Source organism: Delphinapterus leucas, chromosome 7 (genome assembly GCF_059928025.1).
Source record: "Delphinapterus leucas isolate spDelLeu-1000000601 "Yukka" chromosome 7, BTC_Dleu_Yukka2, whole genome shotgun sequence".
Classification (NCBI taxonomy): Eukaryota; Metazoa; Chordata; class Mammalia; order Artiodactyla; family Monodontidae; genus Delphinapterus; species Delphinapterus leucas.
Window position 1 is genome coordinate 76,278,352 of NC_143135.1, and position 20,255 is coordinate 76,298,606.

The 20,255-nt window shown below is 37.1% G+C and overlaps 1 protein-coding gene across 2 annotated transcripts in view; it reads left to right on the forward strand.

Annotated features, from left to right (window-relative positions):
• The window catches only part of ARHGAP42 (Rho GTPase activating protein 42), a 285,948-nt gene that overhangs the window by 146,371 nt on the left and 119,322 nt on the right, over positions 1-20,255 (forward strand). For both annotated transcript variants that reach the window (XM_022562065.2, XM_089915446.1), the window contains exon 4: positions 8,191-8,262. In XM_022562065.2, coding sequence (XP_022417773.2) covers positions 8,191-8,262 — 72 coding nt within the window. The remainder of the gene's footprint in view (positions 1-8,190; positions 8,263-20,255) is intronic.

The following is a 20,255-nucleotide window of genomic DNA, read 5'->3' on the forward strand; positions in this document are numbered from 1 at the left end:
ATTTACCCCTCCTCTCTCCCCTCCTTTCTCAGCTAGATTCTATGAAAATGGTCAGTTTCTTCTTGGATGAATGCTCTTCTGCTCCCTCATCTTATAAGTATAGATGGTTTTATTAAAAAAGAGCTAAGTTTACTTTGAGTTATATTCGGGACAGTCGTAAGTTCTGGAAGCAGAGAGGACTGCTTGCTATTTGGCCTAGGAACCAGTGTGTTCCATTTAAGAAGCCTTGACATCCAGTATGTGCTGGTGTGATTTCACTCTTTTATATAAAACTCCAGTAGCAACATCCTAAGTCATTTTAAAAAGTGATATTTCATTACAATCGACCTACTCAAAAAGAATGAATTTAGCAGGAAGCAAGTACAACTTTGTATTAATAAGCTCTTACGATCATTATACATAAAATGTAAAAATCTTTGTAAACAGGCTATGAGATAAAGGCATGTTATCATCTTTATTCTGTAGAAAGGGAAACAGACACGGAGAGTTTGAGTAACTTGACTGAGATTGCACAGTTTTCATGGGAATATTCGAGAATTAAATACAAATCCATGCACTCTCCTGGAGAGTGTACTTCTACTTATTTTCTGAAATAAAAGATGGGATTCATATAGCACCATTCTCCAAAAACTTAAATTTCTTTTCCTAAGTATATTACTATAAGAAAAGTATTATTACTGGTAAAAGTAAAGATAAAACTAATATTAAATATAAGTGAGTTGGATCTAAATAGATGAGGTCCATTGAAGGAGGATTCATAATGGAACACCGACTTAATAGAATCAAAACATCCAATATTGAAGTAATAAGTGACGTTCAGGTAGGAATTAAATGGATTACTGTGGTACCCAGATAACCTTACATTTTGTTTTAAAGATGAAGACATGGTTTTTCAGAGTACTTTGCTGCTCACATTAAAGGATATAAAGTAAAATGCATTTAGTTTTAATGTCATAGTACTTATTATGTGAAAGTCTTGTTCATATGTCTATCCTTCACACTTCCTGTGAGATTTGGGTTTTGAGTTCCAGTTTAGAAGAGTTGTGAGTTTGCTGACTTAGAGGACTGACTCTTGTGAGGTAGTGGAGAGTTAACTTGACCGGTCTCAGCGTGAGCCTCGGGCTGTCCCTAGACCACTTGCCAGAACTTCATCTAAAAGGAGGGGGCAATAGGATGGGGATTGGAACAGGCAGAGGAGAGATACTTGCCTGTAATCACAAATTAGGATTCTGATCTGATTTTCCAGTTGGAAATACCAATGGGAAAATGATCCAGTCTTACCTCAGAGACTATTTATAGGTGTCTTCCACATTGATTGTGTTCACTCTACTCATTATTACATACCTTTGTGATCTTTCCCCTCTACGTGGATTGGCTATAATAGGCATCTCAACAGGAAATTGTTTTTGCAGTGAGCTACATCATCCATGTTTTATTTCTGTAAATAACTTGTTCTGTTGTAGCCTTCTCAAACAGTTGCTTTTGATAGCACTGCAGAAAATCATTAAATCTTCTCTTCAAAACCTGGAGTCTTTCAGAGCTTTGATAGTTTGAGGTACAGAACTGTAATCTTACATCTTACATCTTACATCTTACATCCTGGTGGGATTTGTGATGATCTGTACCAACAACACTCAAGCTTAACCAAAACGTGGAGGGGGGAGAGAAAGTAAAAGTGTAAGAAGAATTACTTTTCAGATTTGTTTTATTCTATCACTACTCACTTCCTTGGACAAACAAGTTATGGTAAGGTTCTCAGCAGTGAAAAGCAAGCATTGAAAATTCCTATAGGACAGCACTTGAAAATTCACGGTCTATAGAAAATAATAATTCATGTATACTTGGAGAAAAAAAAAACCCAAACATGTTTGGATAATCATTCTTCTAACCACATAAAAACATTTCTAGCCATTACTTTTGAGCGATTTATGAGCACTCCCTTGTGGCTGTTTATTAGAACCGCTTGAAATAGCAAAAGAAAAGCAACAGCAAGCTTAACTGCCAGGTTTAATGTAACACACCCACAGTTAAAGTGTGTCTACCCAGTAAATGCAGTATTGTAAAGTTTTACCCAATATCAGATTTGCTTCTCTGCTGCGAAGAATAAGTGAAATAGCTGGTGATTATTTTTGAATTAAAAAATGGACCAATATCTATAAAAATAAGTTGTCTAAACCCAAGGTTTAGGTAATGATTAAGAATTATAAAATAGGGGCTTCCCTGGTGGCGCAGTGGTTGAGAATCTGCCTGCCAATGCAGGGGACACGGGTTCGAGCCCTGGTCTGGGAGGATCCCACATGCCGCGGAGCAACTAGGCCCGTGAGCCACAGCTACTGAGCGTGCGCGTCTGGAGCCTGTGCTCCGCAACTAGGGGGCCATGACAGTGAGAGGCCCATGCACCGCGATGAAGAGTGGCTCCCGCTCGCCGCAACTGGAGAAAGCCCTCGCACAGAAACGAAGACCCAGCACAGCCAAAAATAAATAAATGAATTTAAATTAAAAAAAAAAAAAGTGCTCCCATAACCTAAAGGAGTTATTAAAAAAAAAAGAATTATAAAATAGATAATAGTTAATTGTGCCTTAATTACTGAAATATGACCTTTTTCAAGAATTTATATTATCAATATCTAGTGAGAGCATTAAAATTGCTTTTGTATTTTTCCTAAAGCCTCTTAGTGAGGTCATGCAAAGTAACACGTTCCACAAATATTATGGGAGCCTGAATCTCCTGAACTCTGTGACTTGATTCCCACCCCTCTCACCCCCCACAATTACCTTCTGGAAGGAGTTTTATCAAGCCTCTTGCGTAAATCTGTGGAGAAAGAGTTCCATGTGAGCCAGAACTGCATTTCTCTGGATTCTGTTTTAAACCTTGTGAAAGTTAACTCACCAGAGTTGTACCCCAGATTCACATTTTTAGTTATGGTTTTCTAGCATTTTGTATGTTATTTTCCTTTATTATGCAGTAGTAACAGTAACTAACAAAAATTTAGATACCTTCTTTACTTCACACTTGGATTACTTCAGATTTGAAGAATTTCATCCTGGTGATTGACCAGTGTGTAAGGATGAAAGGCATGTGTTCCCTGGGGGGTGTACAAAGATGAGGGTCAGAAGCAGCCAGATCGGGTTGTAAATCCACTTTGTACCCTTTGAGTGTTGGCATTTCCATTTTGATCTCTTGGATTTAGATTCACATGATGTGAACAGCAGCCCATCGACTGCATACAAAAGAAGCATCATATTTCAGATGTAAAACCACACATATGTTATTATGGTTTATGGAAAAAATTAGGTTCCTGTGTTATCTACCACTGTAGATGGATACTCTGAATGGGTCTCTGTTCTGTTAAATTAATTTGGATTTCAATTTCTACCTTTTGAATAACTACATTTTAAATCATCTTGGGACATTCTCAGACTGCTTAGGAAGGTTCTGAACACGTAGTTGACATTGTGAATTCTGTGAAGAAACAAACATTTATCGAAAGCCTGCCATATGCCAAATCTGTGCTTGTTATTTTAAAAATACATATATATTTCCCTTTGATTTTTATAAAAACCTTAAAAGGTATAGGGATGAAGACATCAAGTCTTAGCAGTTTAGGTGCCGAGATTCAAAATGGACCTGGGTCTAACTTTAACACTCATATTCTTAATATATTCCAGATGATTTTTAGGTTTTGAACTTCATTACTCACATAAAATCAACTTTAATCTCAATATTGTGAAGGGCTTAGCATAGTACTTGGCACACATTAAACACTCAACAAATCATCTCTCTTGTTATCTCTATCACTCCATTGGATGTTTTTCTCCCCCTTCATTTTTTTCTGTTTAGTACCTCTGGAATTTATGTTTTATTCCTTCAATTTCACATTAATAGAATAAGAGTAGGGAGAAGAAAGAGAAAAAAATTGAGCAAGTCCAAAAACAAGAGAAAAAAATGAAGAAATATGGAAGAAATAGAGATGGGAAGTAATACTTGCCCCATTGCGTGGTTGTTAATGATCACATTTGGTTCAAGTTTATATCCTCAAGTTTTGTTTTATTCCCAGGTCATACTTACATAACAGCCACATAAGAGTTGTGGCAGAGATTTAAACTATTGGATATGAATGTGAATGCCAGTGTCTTAGTATACAGATCTGTATCCATTCTCTCTCTCTCTCTCTTTTTTTTTTTGGGGGGGTTGTGTTGGGTCTTCATTGCTGTGCATGGGTTTTCTCTAGTTACAGTGAGTGGGGGCTACTCTTCATTTTGGTGCATGGGCTTATTGCGATGGCTTCTCTTGTTGTGGAGCACAGGCTCTAGGCGTGTGGGCTTCAGTAGTTGCAGCACGCGGGCTCAGTAGTTGTGACTCACAGGCTCTAGAGCGCAGGCTCAGTAGTTGTGGTGCATGGGCTTAGTTGCTCTGCAGCATGTGGGATCTTCCGGGACCAGGGCTTGAACCCATGTCCCCTGCATTGGCAGGTGGATCTTAACAACTGCACCACCAGGGAAGTCCCCGCATCCACTCTCTTTTCTAATTTTTCCCTTCCCAATAAAAAACCATTTTATTCATATTGATTAGTTTTTCTATTTTGAGGTGGAATACTCTGCTGCAATATTTCTTTTGAGTCTTCCCATGGCACCAGACGTAATAGGTCCAAAGTGAAATCCATTGTCTTTATTCTTTCTCTGCCAAACATACTCCCTTCCTCATTTATCCTAGTTCTTAATGTGGTGCCAAAGTTCCAGTGCCTGAGGCAGAAAACTTAGTGTCACCTTTGATTCCTCTCCTTCTGGGTCCTTTTAATTTTTTTAAACACCTGCCTCTGCAGTTCCCTGCTACCCATCTGTCGACACCGCAGCCACCTGATCTAGTTATCACTTCAAACTTGTGTTCTTCTCCCAGCCATTCAGCTTGTATATCTTGTCTTTATATCTTTATTCTCAAAGTATCCCACATATTACTTCCTAGAACAAGCTTTTACATTAATCTTTTTAGAAACCAGCAGTGATTCCATGTTCAGGTTACTTTGCCTAGATTATGGGTATCCTTTCCATACTTATTCCAGTTAAGTTTCCTACTAATAATGTACATGCTTTTCCCCAGTTAGATAATGTTATTAGTTAATAACATATGGAACCTGCTATGTGCCAAAATTGCTCAACGTACTTTATATTCATTGTGCCATTCCCATTTTTAAAAAGTTAACTGAAGGCCTGTAACTTGTTCAGTGCACTCACAATTGGGATGGACTCTTAATAAGCGTGTAATAAATAGTTTCTTTTCCTGCACTGCATTCCCCCTTCTCACATTCCATGCTTAGTTTTACCCCCCCTTGCCTTTTTCATGGTGTTTCCTGTTCCTAGGATATTTTTTCTCTTTGGTGTATACAATTCATATCCGCTTCTACTTCACATCCACTATGCAAATACTACCTTGACTTATTTAGTTCTCATGGATCTTTCCTGTTGTCAAAATTCTGACATATTTATGAGGAGTTCTGCATAGTTTATCATGTAACTATTCTCAATGTGATCAGTTTTGTCTCAGTTTTTCTGAAAATTTTAGCAGGGCTTTATGAGCATTAAATACTTGTTGGATGAATAATTTTTTCCCTCTTCACAAGTAGACATCAACTTTCTGGAAGGTTTAGCCCATGTCTTAATTTTTTTCCCTTTCCTACACAGCTCAGCAATGTGCTTGGCACGTATATAAATACTTAGCGATTGAATGTAGGAGAGCCTAGGCCATCTGCCTTTTGTGACTTTCATGGGAAAATACCTTCTCATTTTGTGCACATAGATGCACTTCAACCAAAAGGGTAGCACAGAATATTAAGATAAAGAAGTGTATCAGGTATATAATTACAGAATGAGATACATTATCTGTGTTTATTTGGACATATTAAAAGCCTTAAACTTTTAATACTTAACTAGATGTAAGGCACTGAGCTAAGTGTTTTACATTTATTATCTTCATTCTTAGAACCAAGCTGTTGGATAGGTGATGCAGTTGATGCTCAGAATGGTTAAATAGCAGCTCATAAGCAATAGAACTGGGTTTAAACTCAGGCATTCTTGATTTTAAATACTTAAGTGCTGTGCTGCATATCTTGTTATTCACCCTCATTGTTGGAGTTTTCACCACTTGAGACATACCTCCCTGTTTAAGTTCATTAACTTTAAATACATTAGATCATGCTGGTTTCCAGCATACAGTAAACATTCAGTGACTGTTAGCCTTTATTGTTGCTATTTTTCCAAAGTACACTAAAGTGTCCATGACATTGTCTTTCCCCTTATGCAAACTTTAAAGGCAGAATCAGCTATTTATTACCTCTGTAAAATCTGGAGAAATGTATATGTGTGGTTTAAATGTATTTGGAGTTTCATGAGGGCAAAGAGGATTTAGAGAGTGAGAATTTAAAGTGAGCTACTTTGCTACTGTTTCCAATCATCTCTCTGTAGTAAGATGCAATGCCTTCCCAGTGTATCTGGAGGGATGCCTGTCTTGAGCTCACAAATGGGAAGTAGGTAATGGATGTCAGAGGTATCTACAGTTGCCCTCAGTGTCTTGGGAAGGATTTTGACTACTGATCTACTTTGTATGTTTTCACAATGGAGGATTTTAGGTCCTCTTTTCAAGAGGTCATCTCATTTTTCTGCAAATTGGAGAATGACAGAATCATGGAAGGCAATACTACTTTAGTTTGTATTTTTGTGTATACTATCTTTGTGTGTTTAGATTATGGAATTTAAGAAATAAATTCCATAATTTGACTAGAGAATAACCAGTTTAGTGAAAATAAGTAAAAGTAAAACCCTTTTATTGAAATTTTAAAATTTTGATAAAATTTTAAACTTACAGAAAAACTATAAGAAGAATATAAGGAACTCCTATATACTCTTTAACCTATTTTTAAATAGTGACCTATTTGAAAAGTAGGTTTTTCTTTCATCTTAACATTTGCTAATTATGTAATAAGTCATGTTATTATCACAGTGGTAGAATGAATGATAATCTTGTTAACTGGGCCTACCTTTTCCCCCTCAGCTTTATTAAGATATAATTGACACATAACATTGTGTAAGTTTAAAGTGTACAACATGTTGATTTGATACATTTATGTATTGTAAAGTGATTACCACCGATGGCATTAGCTAATATCTCAATCTTGTCACATTGTTACCATTTCTTTTTGGGGTGAGAACATTTAAGATCCTATGTTTAATTTTAATGCTTTCTAAAGGGATTTTTTAAAAGTCAAGACTTCCTTCCAGCATACTGCTATCCTTAGAAATGTCTGTCTCCTCGTATCCAGTCACTGCCCCCACCCCACCTTGAACCCCCTCACCATATTTTTGCAGATCAACTTAAAGATTTATCTGTTTTAAATTTTAAATAAAGTCCAATTTGGAGTTTTGGGCTAAAATACTGTTCATTGAAATGAAATGCGAACAGTGTGAAATGAGAACATTCAGGCAAATCCCAAGTGTAAGGAATATAATTAAACAGGGAAAAAATAAGCCTTATTTTATTTTGCAGCTGTAGAATTATAACATTCTAGTGGCAAGATGGAAGAGCTTTTATATGGCTCAGTTTTTTGTTTGTTTGTTTTTTTATTTGTTTGTTTGTTTTGCTGTACACGGGCCTCTCACTGTTGTGGCCTCTCCCGTTGCGGAGCACAGGCTCCGGACGCGCAGGCTCAGTGGTCATGGCTCACGGGCCCAGCCGCTCCGCGGCATGTGGGATCTTCCCGGACTGGGGCACGAACCTGTGTCCCCTGCATCGGCAGGCAGACTCTCAACCACTGCGCCACCAGTGAAGCCCTATGGCTCAGTTTTAAAATGATGCTTGAACTGACTACATTAAACCAGTATAATTAAAGGTATTTTAAAATTTAGTATCTGATGTGCTATTTTAGTTAAATTTTAGAATATGAAATTTAAATATTTAAGATCTCATCATGAGTACGTGCTTTCACATTATTGTTAGGATGAAGTGAAATAATTTGTGAAAACAACTTAATTATAAACTAGAAAAAGACTATATGACGTGAGGTATTTTTATTTCATTTATAGAAGCAAAGGAGAAGAAAAGCTGTTTATTTAAATAAGTGGAATAAAGGAGCCATCTTTATTTCAATATTGTTTGCATGAATTATACAGGATTTAATGTATTTGCATTTTTGATTTCAGATTCAAAACGCTAATGATGTATTAATTGCGCCACTTGAGAAATTTCGCAAAGAACAAATAGGTGCAGCAAAAGTAAGTGTTGCATTTTATTATTCTTTGGATATTCTCCTGATAATTAAAGATGGCAGATGTAATTTCAGACGTTAACATTTTTGAAAGTAGAATGACCTTTTAAAACTTCCGTACGTCATTTAAAATTTTGCACAGAGCCTATTACAAAGACTGGAATTCTTTTAAACACAGAAAAGATATTATTCTTCTACTGAATAAGTGGGTTCCTCCCATCCCAACAATGGTAGGAAATTAACTGTTTTAAAGATGGTGAAATTATGGTAAAAATATAAGGAGTTTTCCTAACATCTATATAAAATAAAATTAGGCACGAGGTATGTACATTGAAAATTAAGGTAGTAATTATAAAAGACCTTTTATTATTTTTTGTATTTTTTATTCTTAATAAAAATATTAGGAATATAAATATTAAGAATATAATATAAAGTGTTTGTGGAAAACTTTAGACATCTTTGTCAGGCCTTTGCATTAATGTTTAATTGGTTATGGATCAATTAAAATTTCCCTGAGCCTAATAATTTCTGAAATTTACTTGCATCCTCTTTCTTAGATCCATGTTTACCTTCTCAACATCATGTAAGGACATAAAATTTGGGTTTCCAAGATAGAACCCGTCATCTGTCATACTTCCCCTATCCTTTCTCTGATTTGGTTTTCTAATTAGTCAATGACATACCTCTTCCCTCTTTGAGCGGTGCTTTCATTCTCCTTCAGGAATATTTCTCCTCTATTCTCCTCCCTTCTGTCTGAAATATTGAAATAGCCTACTAGTTGGTCTCTATGTCCCCACCCTAATCTGTTAACAAATTTTTGCCATGTTTAACAGTTGTTCTTCAATGATGAAACCTTCAGTGGTTGTCTCTGAGAGAGACAGTTTAATCTCGATAATGAAATTTTTTCACAGTGTGGCCACTTTCTACGTTTCAGTATACCTCCCTCATCTGGTACAACTGTCTGTTCACTAGACCCTGTATATATCCTGGCTCTACTAATGTCTTTGCCCAAACTTTTCCCCTCCTTGGAATATTTCTTACCCTTAACTTGTTGAAGTCTTGCTAGCTCTCCATGGCCCCTTATATTCCAGCACCAGAAAGAAGCCTTCCTTTATGTGGGTCTTTCCTCATATATCTGTTCCCCTTCCAGAATTGATTTTTTTTTCTTACAGAATCAAGTAGTCCTTATGCTTATTTCCTGTAAAAAGCTATCACAGTCTGCCTTGAATCAGAGTTTTATGTGCATTTCTCCACCAATTATGAGCCATTATCAAGTCAAGAACTAAACCAGAACCATTTCTGTGTTAATTCAGCAAACATTTATCAATATCTTGGTTGGCCCACTTGTGGCAAGTATGGTGTTTGATAAGATTAAGGGATACAATTGTAAACAAGACAGACAAGATCCCCACACTTGTGTCATTTATTATCTTTTGTGTATTTACAAATGCACTGAGGATTGTGATACAGAAGTGTGGGGTGCTTTGTGAGAGTATAATTAATGGAACTGACCTTCTCCAGAGAACCAAGCAATGCCTTCTGGTGGAAGTATTGGTTAAGCAGAGAACTAAATGATGAGAAAGAAATAGTTAGAAATGGGGATACAGGGGCAGCAAGGGAGGAACCTTCTTTACACTCCAGAAGAGGACCGTGGGGATGGAGGACGTGTGCACGCCTTTGTATTTACTCGTTATTCTATTTTACTCTTATTCACTGATAAAGAAAAGTTGTAGGTAGAGTGATTATATTTGATCAAAATATTATAAAATATTTTGATATTTTAAAATATCACTCTAGTTGCATGCCATGCATGGATTGGAGGAAGCAGGACTGCTTGAGGGGAACCATGCTTGGGAGTTAAAGGACAGTTATTTTGGATTCAGAAGGGAACACTGGCTGTGGAGACAACGGGATGTATTTCAGAGGTAAAATGGAAAGGGTAGGAAATGGGTTACATACTGGGAAGTGAGCAACAGGACATTTCAGTGATGACTCCCAGGGTTCTGTGTTGTAAAATTGGGTGTTTTTTGGAGCCACATACTGAGATAGGGAACATTTATGTTAGGATGGCAAAGATGGTTTGCCATGAATGAATTTGAGGTTTCTCTGAGTCATCCAAATGGAAATGGTGAGTTAGCAGGTGTATGTTCAGATCTGAATTAGAAATATGTTTGGGAATTGTCCTCTAGGTGATAATTAAAATCATGGAGATAGATTAGATCCCCCTGGGAAAGAGTAGATTGAGAAGAGGACCTAAATTCTATATAATCTGAGAACTCCCAACATTTGATGTTTGGAAAGAAAGAAAGACAGACAAGGAGGCTGAGAAGGAAGAAGCAGAAGAAGGAAGAAAATACAAGAATGTGGTGTCTCAGAGCAAGAAGTCTTTTCAAGAATAATAATAGCTGATCTTTCTTGAGATCTATACTGTAGGATAGATTTCACTGAGCTATTACATTTGTGACCTGATTAAGTCCTCACAAGCAACCTTAGTGGTGAGTACAGGTGTTACATCTGCTTTACAGTGAGGAAAATGATGAGGTCACCTGCATGCACCATTTCATAGAGCTGGGAAATCAGACTATGGATCTGAAATCAAGCCATTTTCCTTCAAAGCCTCGATTTACCACCATATTTCACTTCATCAGTGATATTTTTTTTGAGGATTTTTTTTTTTTGCGGTACGCGGGCCTCTCACTGTTGCGGCCTCTTCCCGTTGCGGAGCACAGGCTCCGGACGCGCAGGCTCAGCGGCCATGGCTCACGGGCCCAGCCGCTCCGTGGCATGTGGGATCCTCCCGGACTGGGTCACAAACCCGCATCCCCTGCGTCGGCAGGCGGACTCTCAACCACTACGCCACCAGGGAAGCCCCATCAGTGATATTTTTATGAAGTTAAAACTCTTTGTGAAGAATTCTTTCTCTAGCACAGAATATTCCAATTTTTTGGCCCATTTAAAATAGTAAATTTCATATGTGTATAGATTCTTATTTGCAGGTTTAGGTTAGCTACAGTTGCAGTAGCATGAGCAATTACACCCATTTTATTTTGTTTTTTAAGTATCTCAATTGCTGGACAGGTCAGCTGGACACACAACAGTGTTCTATGACCTTGCCTACTCGTTGGGAGGTTGAACTTGTAGTTGAATTAATTCAGATGAAATCTTGAGCATAAATATGGTTGTACTGGGCCTCTTGGTGGCGGTGATTCTGTGTATTTTACTTGCCTGATGGCTCTTAGTACTATATTGTTTCTCAGCTGCTAAGTGATCCTTGTTTAGTAAAGTGAACAGAAAGCAGGCATTCTCTTCTGCAATATTTGTATAGGTCAATTTTCTTTTTTTCTGTTATTGCAGAAACATCTTGGTAGGAATAAAAATCTTGAAAATGTTGATTTTTTTTTTTTTCTATCGCTTTACTTCCTGTTTTGCTTAGGTATTTTCTTACTTGGTAAATAAAGTTAATTCTACAAATGACACTCTTACACTTTCCACAGTCTTGACAGTGGAGGTTTCCCACAAGTGTGTTCAGGCTGATGAGTCAGCTAGAAGGCAAGAGTGTCAGTTAAGGTCCACTGCAGTCAGGACCTCCTCAGCTTGGACCTAGTGGAAAACAACTGAGTCAGAGTGGCCCTCTCCTCACACGCAGATAATTCTATTTAACCGAAGTGGATAAAGTCCATGGATGGCAAACATTTCCTTTGTTAAAGTGTGTTTTTGAGACACACTTGAGCTTTGAGCTTTGAGACACCTGATACTTTGCTGTGGAAAGCAAGGCCCTGAGCGAGTTACAGTTGTGAGAAAAAAAACACTGCATCTGTGAGAGGCATTAGACAAGATTAATGATGGGGTTGTTGAACTGAAGGACAGAAGAGATGGGTCCTGCTTTGTGAATAGCTAAAGATTAGAAGAATTATCCATAAACACTTGTCAAGAATGTATTTATTTAAAGGTTCTTAGTCTGAGGGTGTATGCAGAATGAAATTGTATTGCAGGCCTGACCTATTACATGTGTCAGACATAGAAGTGAATGTTTGGTTTCTTTAATTCATCTCCTCACACACTGTTGACTTAAATTCTAGAAATGAGTGGAACATAGGTATTCCGAATGAATAATGCCAGCTAGAGTTTCCACAATATGAATATGCCTAGAGAAGCATTATTACAGAGCAAGATGAGTTATAACTTGTTTTCACACTTTTTTATATATATTAACAGCTATATTTCATTGTATTGGAAGCGTCCTCCTTGCCCCCAGAGAGAATGAATTGTACGTCATATCTGCAGCTTCCACACGTGTTCCTGCATAAACTGGCTGACGCCAAAATATTGGTAGAACTTCATATCTGAGTTCCTAGTCAAAAACAAATACATTAGGGAGAAATCTGGGTGACCAGTGGCTCATTTTCCACATATAAACAGACTGAGCAGCTGGCTGGGGCTGCTCAGTCCCCAGTCCCCAGAAGGAGGACCAGAGCTCAGCTCCTCAGACCAGCAGTCTTTTGACTACTCCATGCTGCTCTTTAGAATACTCTTTTGTGAAATATTTTTTTCTTTACTTTTAGCAAACAAATGTTTTAGTGCGAAATATCTTAATGATAAAAATGTTGTAAATAAGCCCAAACTTGCCCACTTTGAATCAAACCTATTTAATGTATCTGTCTTGATTTAAAAATTCCCCAGCACAGGCCTGGGCAGTATGCCTCCTTGTAATGGAAAATGTCCTGTGGTGATAGGCCCAATGGAGCAATCACCCTTCCAGGGAAGGGGGAATGAATCACACCTTTAGTCTACCCCTGGGCTCAGGGTACCGCACAGACCCCTCTCAACAACCCTCCCTCCCAGCGTTTAAACTTTGTGCCTTTGACCATCTGCTACGTCTGAAGATATTTTATGCAAAGAGTTCTTGGGCCCCTGAAGTTAAGGATGGGGGTTCTTGGCAGCTGTTCCCTCTCCCCGGGGATATGCAACCCTTAGAGATTGCCTCAGAGCCCCCTCCCAGCCAGTGGGGAGATGGACCCCTCCCTTGCTCAGTGTCTCCTGGCTGGACCTTCATCCCAGGGGGTCCATATATACATTTGGTAAGCCCACCCCTCCCATGTTGCATGCATGTTATACTCCAGAGCCAAAGTATAGCCCTTCCCCCTGTAGCCTCTGCTCTGCCTCCCCCTGCTGGGGTCGTGGGGGTATGACTGAAGTGTCGTCCTAGGTGGATTTTGTGGAGGTGGGAACAGAGGCATTGAGACTCTAAAACAGTAGAAAATCCCCAGATTGCATCGGTAGATTTGGAACTGCATTTGTTGTTTATTTTATATGCATATATTTTAGGGCTGTAGATTTACTTTCCTAATTTGTTTTCCATAGCTTATTCCTGAGCACAAAATGCTAATAATCGATTACATTTATTTTTCCTCACCCTAGCCTTTGAGGCAGTTGGGACCAGTAGCATCATCTTTTCTACTAGAGAGACCAGAGACCTAGAGAAGAGTGTGAGCTAGGACTAGAGAAACTTGGACCTCCCACCGAGAGGCTGGGAGGCAGAAGTTTGGCTGAATGAGTGTTAGTTTCACACGGGGCAGGGGGTGGGGGGATGGGGACACTTAAAACTTGTAGTTACTGAATCCCTTCTCCAGGCGGGTCCTGTCACGAAAGGACAGAGGAGCCAGCCCTGCTCTGTCATTAGGCCTTGTGGATAGGGAACGTGGACTATCTAAATCCTCACCTCCCTTTTCTTTTCTTTTCTTTTTGTTTGGATGTTTTCACAGGTCTCACTTATACCAAAGGGAAAGAATCTTCATTAAAGTCCATATTTCTTCTAAAAAAAAAAAAAAATTTCTCAGCACACAGTATGCAGTTAACATGGGCTGGTTTTATTAGATAAGAGACTTGAGAAATACTACCCATTAAAGTTAAAAGGTACATTTTCATTTCTATGGGAAATGTTTTTAAGACTGGTTTTCATTTTCACTTAGACCTTACTGGAAATCATGTGAACATTCTTCCATGGTTTTAAAACAAAAATAAATGGTATAATATTACTCATGTAAAAATAGAACTTGATTTTCTTTACGTTGATATCTATTGAAAACTACAGTAGAACTGGATAATTCTTGTCCCTTTGTTCTGTCCATAATAGAGTTTGGTTCTGCCTCTGAACATTTGTTAATTACACAGCAAGGCATGTTAAAAAATAATAATTTTAGCGTATAGTACCTAAAGAAATCTGGCTAAGTATCACAATTAATTCCTTTTACAACCTTAAAATTTCCTTCATGTGAAAAATGGCTGCGTTCTAATTTGTTGTCTCAAATATGCAAATGGTTTAGGGAATCTAGAAGAATTACAGGTACTTATTTCAAGTTTAAAAGAGTTTACCACTAAAGCAAGTTATTCGTCTAATTTAATGCGTAATAAATACTTTGGACTCATGATGAGAACAATCCAAAAGGGGATTCTCTGGCGATCCAGTCATTAGGACTCCGGGCTTCTACTGCAGGGGGCACTGGACTGCCCACAAATTCCCTTTTGGATTGTTCTCATTCATGAGTCCAAAGTATTTATTATCCATTAAATTAGGTGAATAACTCAGTTCAGTGACCAACATATGGTTACCATAGGAGAAGTGGGGGAGGGGTAAATTGGGAGATTGGGATTGACATATACACACTACTATATATAAAATAGATAACTAATAAGAACCTACTGTATAGCACAGGGAACTCTATTCTGTAATGACCTGTATGGGAAAAGAATCTAAAAAAAAGTGGATATACGTATATGTATAACTGATTCACTTTGCTGTACAGCAGAAACCAACACAACACTGTAAATCAACTATACTCCAATAAAAATTAATTAAAAAAAAAAAAGAAAGTGGTTTATAGGATCAGAGTATGGATTTAAATCACCTTACTTTCCTCCTGTTTTCAACAGGTCCTACAGAGAATGGTCAGGATTGGTTTTTCATATGTTGCTGATGGCCACTGAGCTGAGTCTCTCTCTTAGACAGATATTCTCTGGCAATGACTGTATTTGGTACTGAATTCTCTGGGCGAACTAGAAACCATTTGATAGTTGTTTTGAGACTACTTATGAATCCCTTTATTGTGCCTTCTATCAGTAGACTCTATTATGTTATATAGAGTTTTAGAATTACTGATTTTGTTATTTGATCCCATTTTTAAACGATAATAGTTATGCTAGTTAACCAGGTACTGCCCTAAGCACGTTACATGTAAACTCATTTAATCCTCACAACCAACATATTAGATAAGAAAACTGCTGAAACTCATTTTATAGATAAATAAAATGAGGTGCAGAGAAGTTAAGTAAATGGGCCGAGGTCACATGACTAGTAAGGAGTATAGTTAGATTTTAAACAAATGAGATCAAGCCTATAGAGTACTTTCATAGCACCACCACATGTTTGATGCTCAAGAAATACTAATTCCTTTTCTCTGTTCTCAGCGAAAATTGTCTGGTTAGCTCACTTAGAGAGCAAAATAATGTCTTTTCATTGTTTAGCAGCCAGTTCTGTGGAGTCATACAAACTTGAAATCAAAACCTGGCACTTAGTACTTATAGGAAATGTGAACTTGGTTAATTAAATACTTTTTAAAGTTTCGCTATCAGAAAAATGGAGACAATAATAGAACCATCGTCATAGAATTAATGATAGCATAATTTGACATTTCATATAAATTGCTTAGCATAATTTCTTCCACACAAGTACTAGGATGTTAATTGCTCTTATTTTATAATTAATAATAATTACTGCTATTATATCCTTTCTGTCAGCATTAATCAACGTACTGCAGTAAAAGTAAGGTCATTGTTCATACAGGTTAGTTTGCCTTATTTTTTTTTCATAGAGACAAATGCAAGTTGATTGCTAAATATTTAGATAGAGTGGTTCACGGGGCTACCAAGCAAGAGGGCCTTAGATATACATTACCTATAATTTAATAACACTATACAGTCTATGGGGCACTATTACTTATAACAGTCTAACAAAATTGGAAGTATCGTCATTCTTCAGATGACTCTCTGAGACCCAGAAAGGTCAAGTGGCATTGCCAACAACCCAGAGGTGCACATGTGTTCTATCTGGGACTCAAATCCAGGCCTTCTGATACCTAATTCAGTTGTTTGGCACCTGACTCCATCATGGGAATGTAAACCTTTTTTTTTTTATAGTTTATTGTGTATTTTCACCATCCTTTACAGCATTCTTATGAGGCGAATATCAGCCCTAATTGACCCCATTGCCACCACTAGAAAAACAAACCAGATCACATTCCTTGGAGACAGTGAGTCAGTAGTAATCTGTATGCTTGACAGGTGGTATACCATTCAATGTCTCCACATGCTCTGAAAATTCTGAGGGTATCGTGTTCTTATGTATATTTCAGAACCTGACAGTCATTGGAAAAGCTGAGCCTCACATAGAGTTGGACTTCTGGATAGGAATGTAACCCAAAAACTACTTTGCTGAATAATTTAATTTATATATATTACATCAGTATGTATTAAATGTGTATTGTGTTTACATACATATGTAGATTATTATAACTTTATTAAGTGACTACTAATTGCTCAGATAAGAACATATGCTCTTATAATTTGATTACAATAAATTGTAAATAAGGTTATCACTATTTTCCTTCCTAATTATTCTTATGTTATTTATGTTAATTATAATATGCCTGAAGACTGATACTTAAGAAACATTTTAAGCTTCCCCACAAATTGTATTTTTACAGAAGATCCTTATGCTAAATTTTTAGGTCACACAGTTTACAAGTGCCATACATAAATAGGAATTGAAAAAATACAGTGGAGTCTCACTAAGGAGCATCATTGTTGAAATCAATGCCCAGAGATCTGGAGAGTGAAATCCGCTGTACAATTAAGATTCTTTTCATTCTTCAGTGGTCAGCCTTCTTCAGTGAGAATAGAACCTGTTTCCTTGTCATGAAGGTTTCTCTGTAGCAAATCCAGTTACTTAGGGTTAACCTGGTAGAGGGAGAAGCTCTAACTAATGAAAATTTTCTAGGTCTCTTGTTTCTAACAGAGACAACAGTGAGGAGTTCAAGAGTTCCACCTGCACAGAGCACATTTCCCTAGTGAACTTTGTATCTTCTCCAGATAACAAGGTGGTTTCCTTGGTTCTGAGACTTAGTGTTTTTATTTGTAGATACTTTCTTTCCTCTACCTCATCTGCTGGCTGCCCTGCTGCAAAAGAGCTTCCTACTTGAGAGGTTATGCCTCAAATCCATTTCCATATATATGTTGGTTCTGAGCATGCTGTACATGTTACTATTTTTACTTATACCTTCTTTGTTCAGGATTACTGCCTTCCCAGTGGTCCTTGGGATGGTTGGGAGGCTATCAGTGACTTACTCTTTTTTTTGTTTTTTTTTCAAATTTAAGTGGTTGGAAATATTCTGAAACATTTAGGAAACTTCATATTGACTTCTGTGGAAAACTCAAACGAGAACTCAATAAAACTGGAAACATTTTATTTTATGTTTACATTTTAGAATTCAGAGCAAGTTGCAGATACAGACAGAAGTCCTTTTCAAGCGTCAGGAATATGTCGGTCTATAGTAAGCACCATTTGATGTTAACTACGGAGCTCTGATAAAATGACTACCATCAGTGACCTAAGCTATCCTGTATTTGATTTTATAATGTAATAGTTGCCTGTTTGTTGTGAAAAAAAGAAAAACAGAAAAATATCAGAGTTTATTATCAGGGTGAGCTAAGAAAGAAAATGAAAGATGAAGGATTTTCCAAATCATTTTTATAGAATACTAATTTTTATACCTTGTAATCTATTCTTTGGGGGTTTTGCAAATGAGTTATGCCAGCACTTGACTTTTAATGGTGCTTTATTGGTCTGTTCCTATTGCCATCACCTATATTTTATGTATATCAAATTGGAATTAAAACTTTATAATACACATTGAAGTAATTAGAAACCCTCTAAAGACTATGAATCAGTGTGTTAAATATTTAGGAAATGTATACAGATTTAAAAATTATGAAGAATCTCAGACTACTTCCCCTAAAAAATTAATTAAAACCTTTTGTTACATTGGAAATACAGAACATTTTCATGTCTAGTTCAGCAAAAAAAAAAAAAAAAAAAAATTTACTGAGTGCCAAATGTCAAAGTTACCAGGGACAGTATTTGTCAGAAAGCATCTGAATTTGTTCAACGTCCCTGTTAAGTTTAGGGTTTTTTTTTTTAGTATGACACTGTTCTAACTTACCAAACTCTTGTTTTCTATAAACAGCTTCAATTTCTCAGTGTTCTTGTTAAAAATTTGGCAGTGGAAACTGAACATGAAGCCCCAAAGAGTGTCTGGTTACTACGTTTTAAAAAAGTATCAATATTGACTGATGAAATTATTTACCTTTTCACTGTTCGTGTCACATTGTTTATTCAGGTCAAAGTAAAATCTCAGCATCTCTTAAGCTGGAGCTCTTTGATTCCATGCTTGCCTGGTAGACTTTTTGGATTTGATGGTGAGACATAATATGTTTCAGTTACTTCATTCCAAAGTCATGAGGTCTTTTGGCATGTAGATTTTATCATCTAATATATTGACAGGTTCTCTACTACCTCATCCTCCTTTCCAAGCTCTGAGTCATTAGAAATCTGATGAGCATGCCATCAGTCATCTTGCCTTAAGTCACTGATATGAAAACATTCAACTGCATGGTGTTGATCTGCTTTATACTAGGCACGGTGTTCAGTCTTGTGGATGCAAAAATAAAATATGATGCTTGCCTTCATGGAGTTCACAGAATAGCAGAGGAAGCCGCAGGGAAACAGATAATTAAGATGGAATGGGTTTAGTGGTATATCTGAAATATGCCTGTAATCTTATATAAGCACAGTGGAAGAAACAATTTAGTCTGCTTAACTGGGGAGGCTGGCAAAGACTTTTATGAAGTTTCAGCATTCATCAGGTGCAATTTAAAGGCTGGCAGAAATTTTCCAGTCAGTGTAAGGGAAAATAGCATCCCAGGCAAAAGAAAAGTCATAGTGACATAAAAAAATTTGTGCTGTGGCTTAGAAGCTTGATATATTCTAGTGTGATTAGAGCTGTTGTGTTTAGCCTTTTTTAACAGCGACAGCAAAAACATGAACTGCATTAAGAAATGCACTTTATATCACAATTCACTGAGTATATGTGCTAATATACTTCTATTACTACATGTGATGTAATCTGGTATTTTCTATTGTATTCTATTCTAATCTATTTCATTAAAACAATTGCTGGTTATAACCCACGAAATTGATTGTATAATTAACCAGTATGTCAGAACCCATAGTGTGAATAAATATTGGGCTAGAGCTTAGTGTGTGTATGCAAATGGAAGATGTGGGCAAATTAGTGAAAAATGGGGCAATGAAATTAGTGAAAAAGACTCACTAGTGAAATTAGTGAAAATTTCACTAATTAGCAAATTAGTGAAAAATACCAGCTGGGCCAGAATAATGGGGAGTTTTGTGCTGCACCAAGGAGTCTTTTTGGTTAATGATAATCATATATGTCAGACAGTTTTCTAGGCAGCTCACATACATACTTTTTGTTTAGTCTTTACAACAACCCTATGAGTTAGGGGCTATTATTTTCACACTCTTCTTACCAAAGAGTAAACTGAGCCACAGAGAGGGTAATCTAATTTGCCTAGAATTAGGCAGCTAGTATGTAACAAAGCAGGGATTGAACCCAGGCAGTTGGGCTCTAAAACACATGTTCCTAATCATGATACTATTCTCATGTGGCCAGTTGAGTCTTGAATCTGTATTTCAAGAAGGTAGTTTATGGGCATCGTGAATGTCTGGAATCAGACCAGCTGCCAGTCTATAATTCATCAATATCTGCAGTAGAATGTTCAGGATAAATTGTGTTTTACCATCAGGGGATCCAATCATTTCTGTGTACCTGCCAGCCGTACAATACTTGGTAAATGGAAAATCAGCCC